At 59.3% G+C, this 12,120-nt stretch overlaps 1 protein-coding gene across 3 annotated transcripts; it reads left to right on the plus strand.

The window, feature by feature from the left end:
• The first annotated feature begins 708 nt into the window (after positions 1–708).
• Positions 709–10,931, plus strand: SLC22A12 (solute carrier family 22 member 12). Of its 3 annotated transcripts, none has more exons than XM_032151860.1 (10): positions 709–1,465; positions 2,288–2,391; positions 2,904–3,058; positions 3,134–3,302; positions 7,090–7,213; positions 7,382–7,497; positions 8,250–8,464; positions 8,948–9,056; positions 9,313–9,516; positions 10,066–10,931. In XM_032151860.1, the coding sequence occupies exons 1-10, from the start codon at positions 1,064–1,066 to the stop codon at positions 10,127–10,129; spliced, it is 1,662 nt and encodes a 553-aa protein (XP_032007751.1). In that variant the 5' UTR covers positions 709–1,063; the 3' UTR covers positions 10,130–10,931. The 3 variants fall into 3 exon arrangements, with proteins under 3 accessions (XP_032007751.1, XP_032007752.1, XP_032007753.1); XM_032151861.1 differs by having other exon boundaries at positions 2,904–2,956; XM_032151862.2 differs by lacking the exons at positions 2,904–3,058; positions 3,134–3,302.
• Positions 10,932–12,120: the final 1,189 nt, after the last annotated feature.

The following is a 12,120-nucleotide window of genomic DNA, read 5'->3' on the forward strand; positions in this document are numbered from 1 at the left end:
AGTGGGAGAGAGAAATTCTTAAGAGGCAAAACTAGCCAGGCTTGGCCCCTGGTGGGTTTGGGAGGCAGGGAGCAGGAGGCATGAACCAAGACGCTGGGTTCCAGGCCAGGGACCGTGACATGAGAGGCCATAGCTGAGGTGGGGCTCTGCAGGAGGCATAGATTTAGGGAGGGGACAGATATCTCAGGGTGGCATTGGGCACACTGAACCTGGGGAGTCTGTGGGGTGTCTGTTGATGCTGGGAAGCTCCACCGAGGACTCAGGACAGGGTAACAGCAAAGGGGGCACAGGACGACAACCACAGCAGGTGAGTGGAGGCAGGAGCCACGGGTGGGGCCAGGCCACACAGCCTGGGAGGCACAGGGGCTGGGCAGCTGCCAGTGACCCAAGCCCACACAGAGACTTGCACAGCTGCCCCAGCCCCAAGTTAGGGGGATCCCCTGGCCCGCCTTCTCTTGGCTCAGCCACCCTGGGAGGTGGGCACAAGGGGGCACCGAAGGGGGCAGGCCGCCCTGGCATCCCACAGCCACCAGGAGAAGAACTTAGGCCTCCCCAAGACCTGGCACAGAGCAGACCAGCCCCGGCCCCCAAGCGGAAGAGGCTGCAGCTCCCTTGCATCTGCGCCTCCCTCAACGCGGGTTAAACTTTGACCAAGGAAATGATTGCTAAACTCGATTCCATAAGTGTCACCGGTCACACTTTAATTCCAGTCTAGAATTAAAGTCTTCAGTCTCCACATTCCCTACTTTCCAAATTCAGCTTTTCCGGGAGGTCTGGAGCAGCTGCCTCTCTGGGGAGATGCTGGAGGTCTCGGAATCACCTCACGCAGCCTCAGGGCCCGGTTGGAGCCACCTCAAGTGACACCAGCAGGCAGATGACCAGAGAGCCTGAGCCTCCGGCCCTGTCTGTGAAGCCAGCAGCCACTGACATGCTCCCAGCTGCTGGGCTGGAGAAGCCACTGTGGCCACCACCGTGGGGGAAACAGGCCCGTTGCCCTGGCCCCTTTGCCCTGCGCCAGCCCTTGTGAAGTGGGCCCCTCTTCTGGGCCCCTTGAGTAGGTTTCATGGCATTTTCTGAACTCCTGGACCTCGTGGGTGGCCTGGGCAGGTTCCAGGTTCTCCAGACGGTGGCTCTGATGGTCTCCATCATGTGGCTGTGTACCCAGAGCATGCTGGAGAACTTCTCGGCCGCTGTGCCCAGCCACCGCTGCTGGGCACCCCTCCTGGACAACAGCACGGCCCAGGCCGGTGTCCTAGAGGGCCTGAGTCCCGAGGCCCTCCTGGCTATCTCCATCCCGCCGGGCCCCAACCAGAGGCCCCACCAGTGCCGCCGCTTCCGCCAGCCGCAGTGGCAGCTCTTGGACCCCAATGCCACAGCCACCAGCTGGAGCGAGGCCGACACGGAGCCGTGTGTGGATGGCTGGGTCTATGACCGCAGCATCTTCACCTCCACAATCGTGGCCAAGGTAGGGCCTCCCCCAGGGCCACTCCAGTCCCGCCACCTTGGAGGTCAGAGTCATGGATCACGGTGGGTTGGACTCAAAGGTCCAGTCCTGGGAGTGACCTGCCTCCCCAGGCCCTGCTCACTCTCGAGCCTCTCAGCCCCTTGTCAGCCACACACAGGGAAGTGGGCAGCAGGGATCAGTCTACAGATGGGGCCAGCCCAGGCTCTTGGAGGTGCGGGGGGCACCTGGGCGGGCACCTCTAAATGCTGGCACCTGGACACTCACTGGCCTCGCCCTGTCCCGGCCCTGCTGACCCGTCAGTCATGACTCCAGGCAACTCAGCCACAGGGGGACTCAGTGACAATTCACTGGATTCCCCGAGACCAAAGCACACAGGGTAAGGGATTACCCCAGGTTGCCTCCCAGATGGGGCGCCAGGCAAAGCCAGGCAAGCAGAGAGGGACGGCTCGTCCCAACAAGCGGGAAGAACCTCTTTATAAAGAACAGGAGGGAAGCAACCTCTGGGAGAGGGGCCAGGGTGTCAGCTTGGGTGGCTGCTTCCAAGTGGAGAGACAGGAGAGAGGGGCAGATGTGGCTAGAGACCCAGTGAGCAGTAGGGAGCCATGGAGGAGTTTAGGCAGAGGGTGGCAGGATATACTCCTCAAAAGGCCAAACTATGCTTGTGGGTGCCCTCACTGTTCCACAGAGTCTTGCTTTAAAACCCTAGAGGTCACCAGACCACCCACCCCACCCAGCTCCCTGGGGGCCCTCCCATACGGTTCCTCTGCCCCTCTGCTAGGGCTCTCCCAACCTCCTAAGCTCAGCCCCCTCCTCTCCCATCAGTGGAACCTGGTGTGTGACTCTCATGCCCTGAAGCCCATGGCCCAGTCCATCTACCTGGCTGGGATTCTGGTGGGAGCTGCTGCGTGCGGCCCTGCCTCAGACAGGTGAGTACCCCCAGTCCAGGCAGGTCTCAGTTCCCCTCACGAACCCTGCTGTCCTAGGCCCCTGGCCCCAGACCAGCCTCACAAAACGAAGTCTAAAAAGCGCCCTACTTGTTGGGTGTGGGTCTCGGACCAGCCACCCTGCAGCTGTGCCATGTAGGGAGGTCTGGAACCTTCTCTGAGCCTCGAGTTCATCGACTTTGCTCGGGGTTGTAGAGGATTGCTGTTCCCCAGCAAACATTCACTGCTAAAACTAGCTTGGCCATGCATCTGCCTTCAGCAGCAACCTGAGTGCTCCCGGTGACCGGAGCGCATTCCCTTTGGCTCCGGCCTCGGGACTCTCCTTGTGTTCTGGAGTCTTCCGTGGGTGGAGAATGCAGGTTTCACCCAGGTGCCACTTCAGTGTCCACTTCAGCTCATCGGGCAAGCACAGGGTGGGCTCTCGGTGGTCCAGAGCCCCGTGGCCTGTGCTGTGGCAAGCCACAGACCCTGCCTCTTCTTGGTTTGTGCCGCAGGTTTGGGCGCAGGCGGGTGCTAACCTGGAGCTACCTTCAGATGGCTGTGATGGGTACAGCAGCTGCCTTCGCCCCTGCCTTCCCCGTGTACTGCCTGTTCCGCTTCCTGTTGGCCTTTGCCGTGGCGGGCGTCATGATGAACACAGGCACTCTCCGTAGGTCTCTGACCTGGCGCCATGCAGGGGGGCTCCATGCAGGCTCCAGGGCTGAACCACTCGGTCTCCTTGCAGTGATGGAGTGGACGGCGGCGCGGGCCCGACCCTTGGTGATGACCTTGAACTCTCTGGGCTTCAGCTTCGGCCATGGCCTGACGGCCGCAGTGGCCTACGGTGTGCGGGACTGGACACTACTGCAGCTGGTGGTCTCAGTCCCCTTCTTCCTCTGCTTTTTGTACTCCTGGTGGGTGCTGTGCCCCACTTCCCTCCTCAGAGGAGATCCTGCCCACTCTCCACCCAGGGGAATGGGAGACTCTCCTTTCACTGGGGGCTGGGGAGTGCTAGAGGCCAGGGGTGCATGGGCTGGAGGAAAGCCCCTTTTCCTACTTATTCTTCTCCTTTCCTCCCTCCTTCTCCTCATCTCTTGGCCTGTTCCCCCCTCCTGTCCCTGCCTGACTTGACATCTATGCTGCCAGGCCCATCTTCTGAGCCCCTCCTCTGTGCCAGGCATGGCAGCACTGAGCTAGGCTAGGGGAGCGAGTAAAAGATACAACACATGCCCGCACACACAGCGCACAGCCGCAGTCTGCCTCATGGGCTGACAGAATCAATGCATGTGTCTGTCTGCTAGAAGACAGGGACCAGGACCCACTCATCAGAGGGGAATCCACAGTCCCCACAGAGGGCCGGCATGTGTGGGAGGTTAGGAAATGTCAGCATTGCCCTGAAACAAATCAGGCTTGGCCCTTGCGAAGCACCTGGCACATACTACGTGCTAAATAAATATTTGTTGAATGGATGAATTGTTAGGTAAGTAGAAATAGGTAGGTAGGTAGGTAGGTAGGTAGGTAGGTAGGTAGAGACAGATAAATAAATGGGTTGACAGATGTGTGGATTGGATGAGTGGATGGGTGAGTCGGTGGGTAGATGGATTGGATCATACGGATGAATTGAATGGATGGTTGAATGGACGGACAGAAGGATGGATGGATGGTTGGAATGGATGGATGGATGGATGGATGGATGGGATGGATGGATGGATGGTTGAATGGGTGGATGGATGGAATGGATGGATGGATGGATGAATGGCATTGATGGATGGATGGGATGGATGGATGGATTGATGGATGGTTGGAATAGATGGAATGGATGGATGGTTGAATGGATGGATGCATAGATGGATAGATGAATTGGATGGATGGATGGATGGATGGATGGATGGATGGCTGAATGGATGGTTGAATGGATGTTTGAATGGATGGATGGATGGGTGGATGGATGGATGGTTGAATGGATGGATGGATGGATGGATGGATGGATGGATGGAATGGATGGATGGTTGGATGGATGGTCAGAATAGATGGATGGATGGATGGATGGATGGATGGATGGTCAGAATAGATGGATGGATGGGATGGATGGATGGATGGATGTGGATGGATGGATGAATGGAATGGATAGATGGTTGGATGGATGGTCAGAATAGATGGATGGATGGTTGGAATAGATGGATGGATGGATGGATGGATGGATGGATGGATGGATGGATGGAATGGATGGTTGGAATAGATGGATAGATGGATGGATGGATGGATGGATGGATGGATGGATGGGATGGATGGATGGATGGAATGGATGGATGGTTGGATGGATGGTCAGAATAGATGGATGGATGGATGGATGGTTGGAATAGATGGATAGATGGATGGATGGATGGTCAGAATAGATGGATGGATGGTTGGAATAGATGGATGGATGGATGGATGGATGGATGGATGGATGGATGGATGGAATGGATGGTTGGAATAGATGGATGGATGGATAGATGGAATGGATGGATGGATGGATGGATGGATGGATGGATGGATGGATGGTTGGATGGATGGAATGGATGGATGGATGGTTGGATGGATGGTTGAATGGATGTATAGGTGGATGAATTGGATGAACTGGATGGATGAATGGATAGATGGATGGACGAAGGCCATTTGACGGCAGGGCTGAGCCTGGATCATTCATACACAGGCCCTGCACTTAATAGTTGTTTGGCTATTGGGACCACTGTAGAAAGGAGCACAGCAGAGGCCCAGTGGTGAGCAGGTGCCTGCACCCACACTAAGAAGAAGGCTGACTCCACAAATCTCTCCCACCCAACAGCTTGGAGTGGAGTAACAATTTGCAGCCACTCCTCAGAGCAGGAGACAATTACATCTCATACAGTGGCTCCACAAGGAAGCAATCAGGTCCGACAAGAGCCTTCTGGGATGGCAGCTTGACTCCCAACACCAAGAGGGTAGAGAGTGGAAGGTAAAGGTCAGCGATACAAATTCCAAGGCGCCCCTCCTGGTTCTCATGCTGATGCAGGGCCACAGAGCTGCACCCCCCTTTCCTTGGTAGACATGCTCCCACAGGGCTGAAGAAGTGCCCATTCATTCATTCATTCATTACTTCATTCATTCAACAAATAACTACTGAGCACCTACCATGTGCCAGGCACTGGTTGACACCAGCTATGAGTAGATATGTGGTCTCTGCCCACGTGGAGCTCATAGGGAATCCCACACATCGTGGCCTCACAAACTGTGCCTAGGGCTTGACGAACAAGCTGGGGTGTGGACATCTGAGAATGGGACCCCGCTTTCTCCCTCACAGTCGCTTCCAACACATTCCAGTCAGCTTTCTCCCTCTTCTCTGCCCAAACTGCCCTTCCCAGGGTCACCCACAATGATCCAGCTATGTGGTCCCTGCTATATGGCGGGCACGGTCCACACTCTCTCTCTCAGGCAGCCTCACCCCTGCCTACAGCCCCAGCTCCCTCCAAATACTACAGACCCCAAATCTCCACTTGGTCCTGCCTCCCCCACTGACCTCCAGCCTTGCGCCTCCAACTGCCCGCATGACGGTTCCATTATAGGTGTCTCATCCCCACACACATCTCCTTAGACCTCTCCTCCCCAAGGCTTCCCCAGCGTGGGGAGCAGCCCCAGAACTCACCAGATGCCGAGTCACAGTGGCCATGACGCCTCTCTCTCCCTCACCATCCCCCCACCAAGTCCACTGGGTCACCAGGCTTCATCAGCTCCACCTCTAACATGCAGCTGGAATCTCCACTTCTCCCCTCTGTTCTGCAAATCCCTAAGGAGCTCAGGGCCCCATTGGGTGTAAGGCAGGTGGCCCCACCCTGGCTGCTCATAGGGGACAACACATCTGGCTGAAGGACCTGTAAGAGCCAAGGCCTAGAGGCAGGTCCCGTGTAGAGTAGTGGGCATGGCAGGCGCTCAGCAGGCGGGGCGGGACGGTGTGGCATAAGCTTGGTTTGACACTGAGGGTAGTGGGAGACAGGTCAGTGTGAGGGGCTGGGTCCTGCCACAAGGAGGGGAGGTGCTAGGCTCATGAGATCAAGGTAGCAGAGACTCAGGTGTGAGGGGTGCTGGAGGTGTGGGAATCGGCTGACTGGGTGCGGCCAGAGGGCGCTGGTGCTGCTGGGGACCCTGCTCCCAGCCTGAGCCCCGGGGTGGCTGTGAAGCTGTTTGCAGGAGGAAGATGCAGCCATGGGATGGACAGGAAGGCCATGTGGTATGGGAGGTGCCAGGACAGGGGTGGACCCCAGTGGCCTTGGAGGTGGCCAAGGTCCTGGCAGCAGCCAGGACCCAGTGGTCCTGTAGCCCTAGGGGCCCTGACTGCAACCAGGCCAGGTTCCTAGTGAGGCAGGGGAAGGGCTGTGGGGTCTGGAGGGAGGCAGGAAGAGTTCCACAGAGTCATCCCTCCCTCCATCCCAGCAGCCAGCCCCAGGATGAGAACTGCATACCCCCAACCACAATCCCTAGGCTGGAGAAAGGAAGCAGAAGGGGTCTCCTGCTGGGGAAGGAGGGTGCCCAAGAGGGCTTGGCTGCCACAACGCCCTTCGGGGTCCTCAGTTGCCCTAAGTCTTGGGCCTGGAGCAGTGGGTACAGGGGAGCAGTCTGAGGCTGGCGCAGGCCAGGCACTGGGGGCCACAGGCAATGACCCCTTGCACGCCCCCTCCACTTAAGGTGGCTGGCAGAGTCAGCACGATGGCTCCTCACCATGGGCAGGCTGGACCGGGGCCTGCAGGAGCTGTGGAGGGTGGCTGCCATCAACGGAAAGGGGGCGGTGCAGGACACCCTGACCCCTGAGGTAAGGCTGGGTCCTCCTCAAACCTGGACCCTCAGACCCTCTCCCTGGCCCTGCACAGGGCACCCTGGGAGACCCATCAAGGACCTCAGCTCCCTGGGTAGAAGGTCTCAGAGAGGAGGAGGTGCCTGGTGTCTCCAGTGCCAACAGCACCCACCCCCACCTCCACAGGTCTTGCTTTCAGTCATGCGGGAGGAGCTGAGCATGGGCCAGGCTCCCACCAGCCTGGGCACCCTGCTCCGCATGCCCGGACTGCGCTTCCGGACCTGTATCTCCACGTTGTGCTGGTAGATGCCCTTCCCCCAACCCCATCTCCACAGGGGAACCTGGAATTGGGGCTCTCGCTGGCACACGGCCCCGGCCTCTGCTGGCTCCACTTGGTCCCACTGGCCTGCAACACTGACACCTTCCCCTCTGTCAGTCACTCCCGACAGGAGACAACCCAGGCCGGGTGGGCTCACTGAGAGGGCTTTAATAAGGGGCAAGGCAGATAGAAGAGATGCAGTAGGTAGGATCCCTAACAAAGCTCCTGGGAGGGCTGGGAGCCAGGCAGGATGATGGGGTGATCCAGGCAACAGCATGGGCAGCAAGCACCCCTGCCTGGTGTGGGGCCAGGGAGGGCGGAGAGGGCTTATCGGAGCCCAGGACCCATGGCCATCCAGCAAAGACCAAAACCGCCAAGGCCAAGGAAGGAAGGACTGTTCAGTGGCAGCTGAAGCTATGGAAGGGACATAGTCACTCCCAGACAAAGCCCCCAAGCAGAGAGGGAGGCAGAAATCCCCTGCTTCTCCCCTCCTCCAGCCTCTCACCAGCGCCTCCCATCAGCCAAACCCAAAGGGAAGCCATGCTGGCAAGGGGACCTGGTAAACATAGTCTAGAGACTGGCTCCGCCCCACAGAGCTGGCAGCTGAAGGGCCAGAACACTGAGTTAAGAGCAGCACGCCCCTACCCTGAGCACCCCCCCGCCCGTTGTTCCCACCCTGCCCACAGCCTCCCCCGCCCCCCACCCCCACCCTGACTCCTCTGACCCCCGCCCCAGGTTCGCCTTTGGCTTCACCTTCTTCGGCCTGGCCCTGGACCTGCAGGCCCTGGGCAGCAACATCTTCCTGCTCCAGATGTTCATTGGTGTCGTGGACATCCCGGCCAAGATGGGCGCCCTGCTGCTGCTGAGCCGCCTGGGCCGCCGCCCCACGCTGGCTGCATCCCTGTTGTTGGCGGGGCTCTGCATTCTGGCCAACACGCTGGTGCCCCACGGTGAGGGGGCAAAGCTGTACACCAGAGACTTCCCTACCCTGGGGCGTCTCGGGCTGGGAACAGAGACCTTGGCCCCTCCTTGGAGGTGCTGGACTAGAGCAGGTACCCTGTTAGGAAGGAGGCTGCCAGAGCCGTCTAGGGACAGACGGCAGTGTCTGCGCTGAGCCAGCAGGAGCAGTGAAGGAGTGGCAGGGGTGGCACCAGGGAAAAGTATGGAGTTAAAATGAGAACTGAGTGATGGATTGCAGGGGGAGGGAAACGGGGGTCAAGGGGGACTCCTCGGGGCTAGCTCTGGGTGTCTGAGTGTGGAGCAGATTGTGGGTGTGGCCATGAGGCCACTCAGGACAGGATACCCAGATGGAGATGACTCCCAAACATTTGCAAAGAGGCCTGCAAGTCAGGGACAAGCCCCCTGGGCTGAAGGGAGCCCTCATCTGATCTTGCGCCCCCCACCATGCTCACTAATCCCATCTCTACCCACAGAAATGGGGGCTCTTCGCTCAGCCCTGGCCGTGCTGGGGCTGGGCGGGGTGGGGGCTGCCTTCACCTGCATCACCATCTACAGCAGCGAGCTCTTCCCCACTGTGCTCAGGTGAGGATGGGCCTGGGCTCCAGGAGAGGGGAGCCCTGGGCTGAGCTGCGGGGCACCCCCAGGCAGGAGTGGCTTCTCCCAGACCTAGATGTTCATGTCATGCGTCTCCCTCGTGTGGTCCCGGGGCTGCTCAGGTGCGTCCCAAGCCCAGCCTGACCCGCTGGCCCTCCCTGGGCCAAGCAGGCCTGGCCCGGCATGCAGGATCAAGGCTGTGGGCAGGCAGACCAGGCGCTCATAGGTGCATCTGCATTGGCAGGATGACGGCAGTGGGCTTGGGCCAGATGGCGGCTCGTGGAGGAGCCATCCTGGGGCCTCTGGTCCGGCTGCTGGGTGTCCATGGCCCCTGGCTGCCCTTGCTGGTGTATGGGACGGTGCCAATGCTGAGTGGCCTGGCTGCACTGCTTCTGCCCGAAACCCAGAGCCTGCCGCTGCCCGACACCATCCAAGATGTGCAGAACCAGTGAGTGGACCCAGCCTCGGGACCACCCCTCCCTCCCACCAGAGAACCCTAGCACAGGGCAGCCTGCTCACCCATCCCCATCACTGGACAGAGGCGGAAGCAGAGGCCCAGACAGATAAGATTGGCCCAGAGTCACACAGTACATCTCTGGGAGAGTGGCAGCCCAGGGCTCGGTCTCCAGCTGGCAGTGCTTTGACCTAGGGCTTTGTCCTCTGCCCTTCACTCCACCATTCAAGGCACAAATGGCCAAGCTCCCCCAGGTCCACCCCAAGAGAGGCCAAAGGGAGAAGAGTGGATAGTCCTTTGTGAGAGGGAGATCTAGCCATTGTTGGGGGCCCTCACAGGCCCCAGATTCTACCTCTAAAGCCCTGATGGCTGGCAGGGCAGTCACCACACACACACCCCCTACCCATCACATGTTCAGGAGCTCAGTTCTGGGTCCCTGAGAGCAGGGTGGTGGCATTCCCTGGAGTCCTTGGGATGGGCACAGGTCAAGGGTCAGGGGCCACTCCGCACCCCAAGGAACACCCCCGTGTGCTTCCTGACCAGGGCAGTAAAGAAGGTGACACATGGCACGCTGGGGAACTCTGTCCTGAAATCCACACAGTTTTAGCCTCCTGGGGAGCCTGCGATGGGACGGTCGGAGGAAGAGCCTTCTTCTGTTCTCTGGAGAAGGCAGGAGGAAAGCAAAGACCTCCATTTCCAGAGGCCCAGAGGCCCAGAGGCTGCCCTCTGAGGTCCCCACTCTCCCCCAGGGCTGCCCCTCCAGCTGAGCCCTGCCCCTCTCACAGTCCAAGAGGCCCCCTTCAACATTGAAGGGGAAAAGGACAGTTTGATTGGCAGGAGGAGGCCCAGTGCTCCACCACCCTGCCCTGCCCTCGTGGCTTCGGAGAGCAGAGGGGTCAGGCCCAGGGGAACGAGCTGGCCTTGCCAACCCTCTGCTTGCGTCTGTACTGCCACTTGTCCCCCCACACCTGTCCACCTGCCCAGAGCTCAGAGCTAACCACTATCCATGGTCAAGGCCTCTCCTAGCTCCGCACAAGCAGTAGAGTCTCAGCTCCACAGCTTTACCCAGAAGCCCTTGTGAGCGTAGCCCCTGGCACCTCCCCATGAACCTCCAGACCTCAGCCACCTGCCCGCCACATCCTCTGCCTGCTGTCCCCTTCCCATCCTCATCCCTGACAGACTCCACTTAACCCCCAAACCCAGCCCCCCTTCCAGGGGTCCAGGGCCAGCCTGAGCTGCCCGTGAAACTCCTACCCACAGTTACAGCCACAAGCCTACCTCCTCCCACCCTGCTAGCCTATGAGTTTCCAGAGGGTTGCGGCGGTCCCATGACCCCACGTCCCAGCTCCCCACACAGCGCTGGGCCAGAGGGGCATTGGTGTGAGGGATTGAATAAAGGAACAGATGAATGGCTGCCCTTCACTGACTCAAGTGATGAGCCCCCAGGGTCCTCCCGGGTCGGGGGAAGGAGGAAAGTGCTGGGGGCTCCTTGCTGGGGTGGGCCTTTCCCAGGCCAGCTTTCCTGCCCCAGGTGCCAGGCCAGAGTGGCTGCTGTTTCCAGCCCCTGTTGTGGGCCTGGTGCTGTGCTGGACACCTCAAAGCATCATCTCACTTCACTTTTTCCTGAACCCTGTAGGGCAATTTTACATTGAAATTTTACAGATGAAAAAACTGAGGCTTGAAGAACCTGATTGCCCATGACACTCAGCTAGGTGGAGGCAATATCAGGATTCAAACCCATCAGTAGGCCTCCAGAGCCCCACTCTGGCCACAACACCCCCAGCCTCTCCCAACCCAGCCTCACCATCTGGGTGTCCAGTAATTTTCCTGGCAGTGGCAAGGCCAGGGGCCCACAGTGTCCACGGGTATGGCTCGCGGGGAAACGCAGTGCAGCACACACAGAGGTCTGGGTGCAGGCAGAAGCCATTTGCTGCCCAGCCAGGTCCCGGCCAGCCCACCCGGTCACCTGAGCCACCCTGGGGCCATGCTCAGATGGTCTCTGGGTCCACCTGTGCCTGCCTTGCTGCTTCCAGGCACCTTGGCCGAGGGCTGTGTGCCACCCCCCCACACACACACACATTAGCCATGTGTGCACACGTGTGCCCATGTGCACATGCACACATATGGGATGGGAAAACAGAAAGCAACTCTTTGCCCCCACAGGAAGGGGGTCACTGCTTGGCCCAGTCTTGTCAGCAGCAGCCCCTGGGCCTCTGGGGACCCGTGTCCTCCGGCCATCTACCTAGGGCCACCCCACAGTAAAGAACCCCGGGCAGGGATCCTGTTTGTGAAAATGCCCGAATACAAGGTCATCTCAGCCTGCCCTGGACTTTTTGTCTTTTGCCTATCTGCTGCCCAGCTGAGGCCCAGCGGCCTTTCTAACCCTTGAACAGCATTCTTGGGACCTTAGGGTATCCAGAAGTTTCTAGAAGACAGAACCCAGGGATGGTGGGAGATGGGCCCTCCTGCCTTCTGGGATATCCCTCCAGCTCACCAAGAGGGTCTGGACTACCCCTCTGCCCACATCCTGAGTGGCCTTGCTCCTGGTCCTTCCAGATAGTCACGTCCTTCCAGATAGTCACGACCTTCCAGGACCCA

The sequence above is a fragment of the Hylobates moloch genome, unplaced genomic scaffold (assembly GCF_009828535.3).
Source record: "Hylobates moloch isolate HMO894 unplaced genomic scaffold, HMol_V3 SCAFFOLD_5, whole genome shotgun sequence".
Classification (NCBI taxonomy): Eukaryota; Metazoa; Chordata; class Mammalia; order Primates; family Hylobatidae; genus Hylobates; species Hylobates moloch.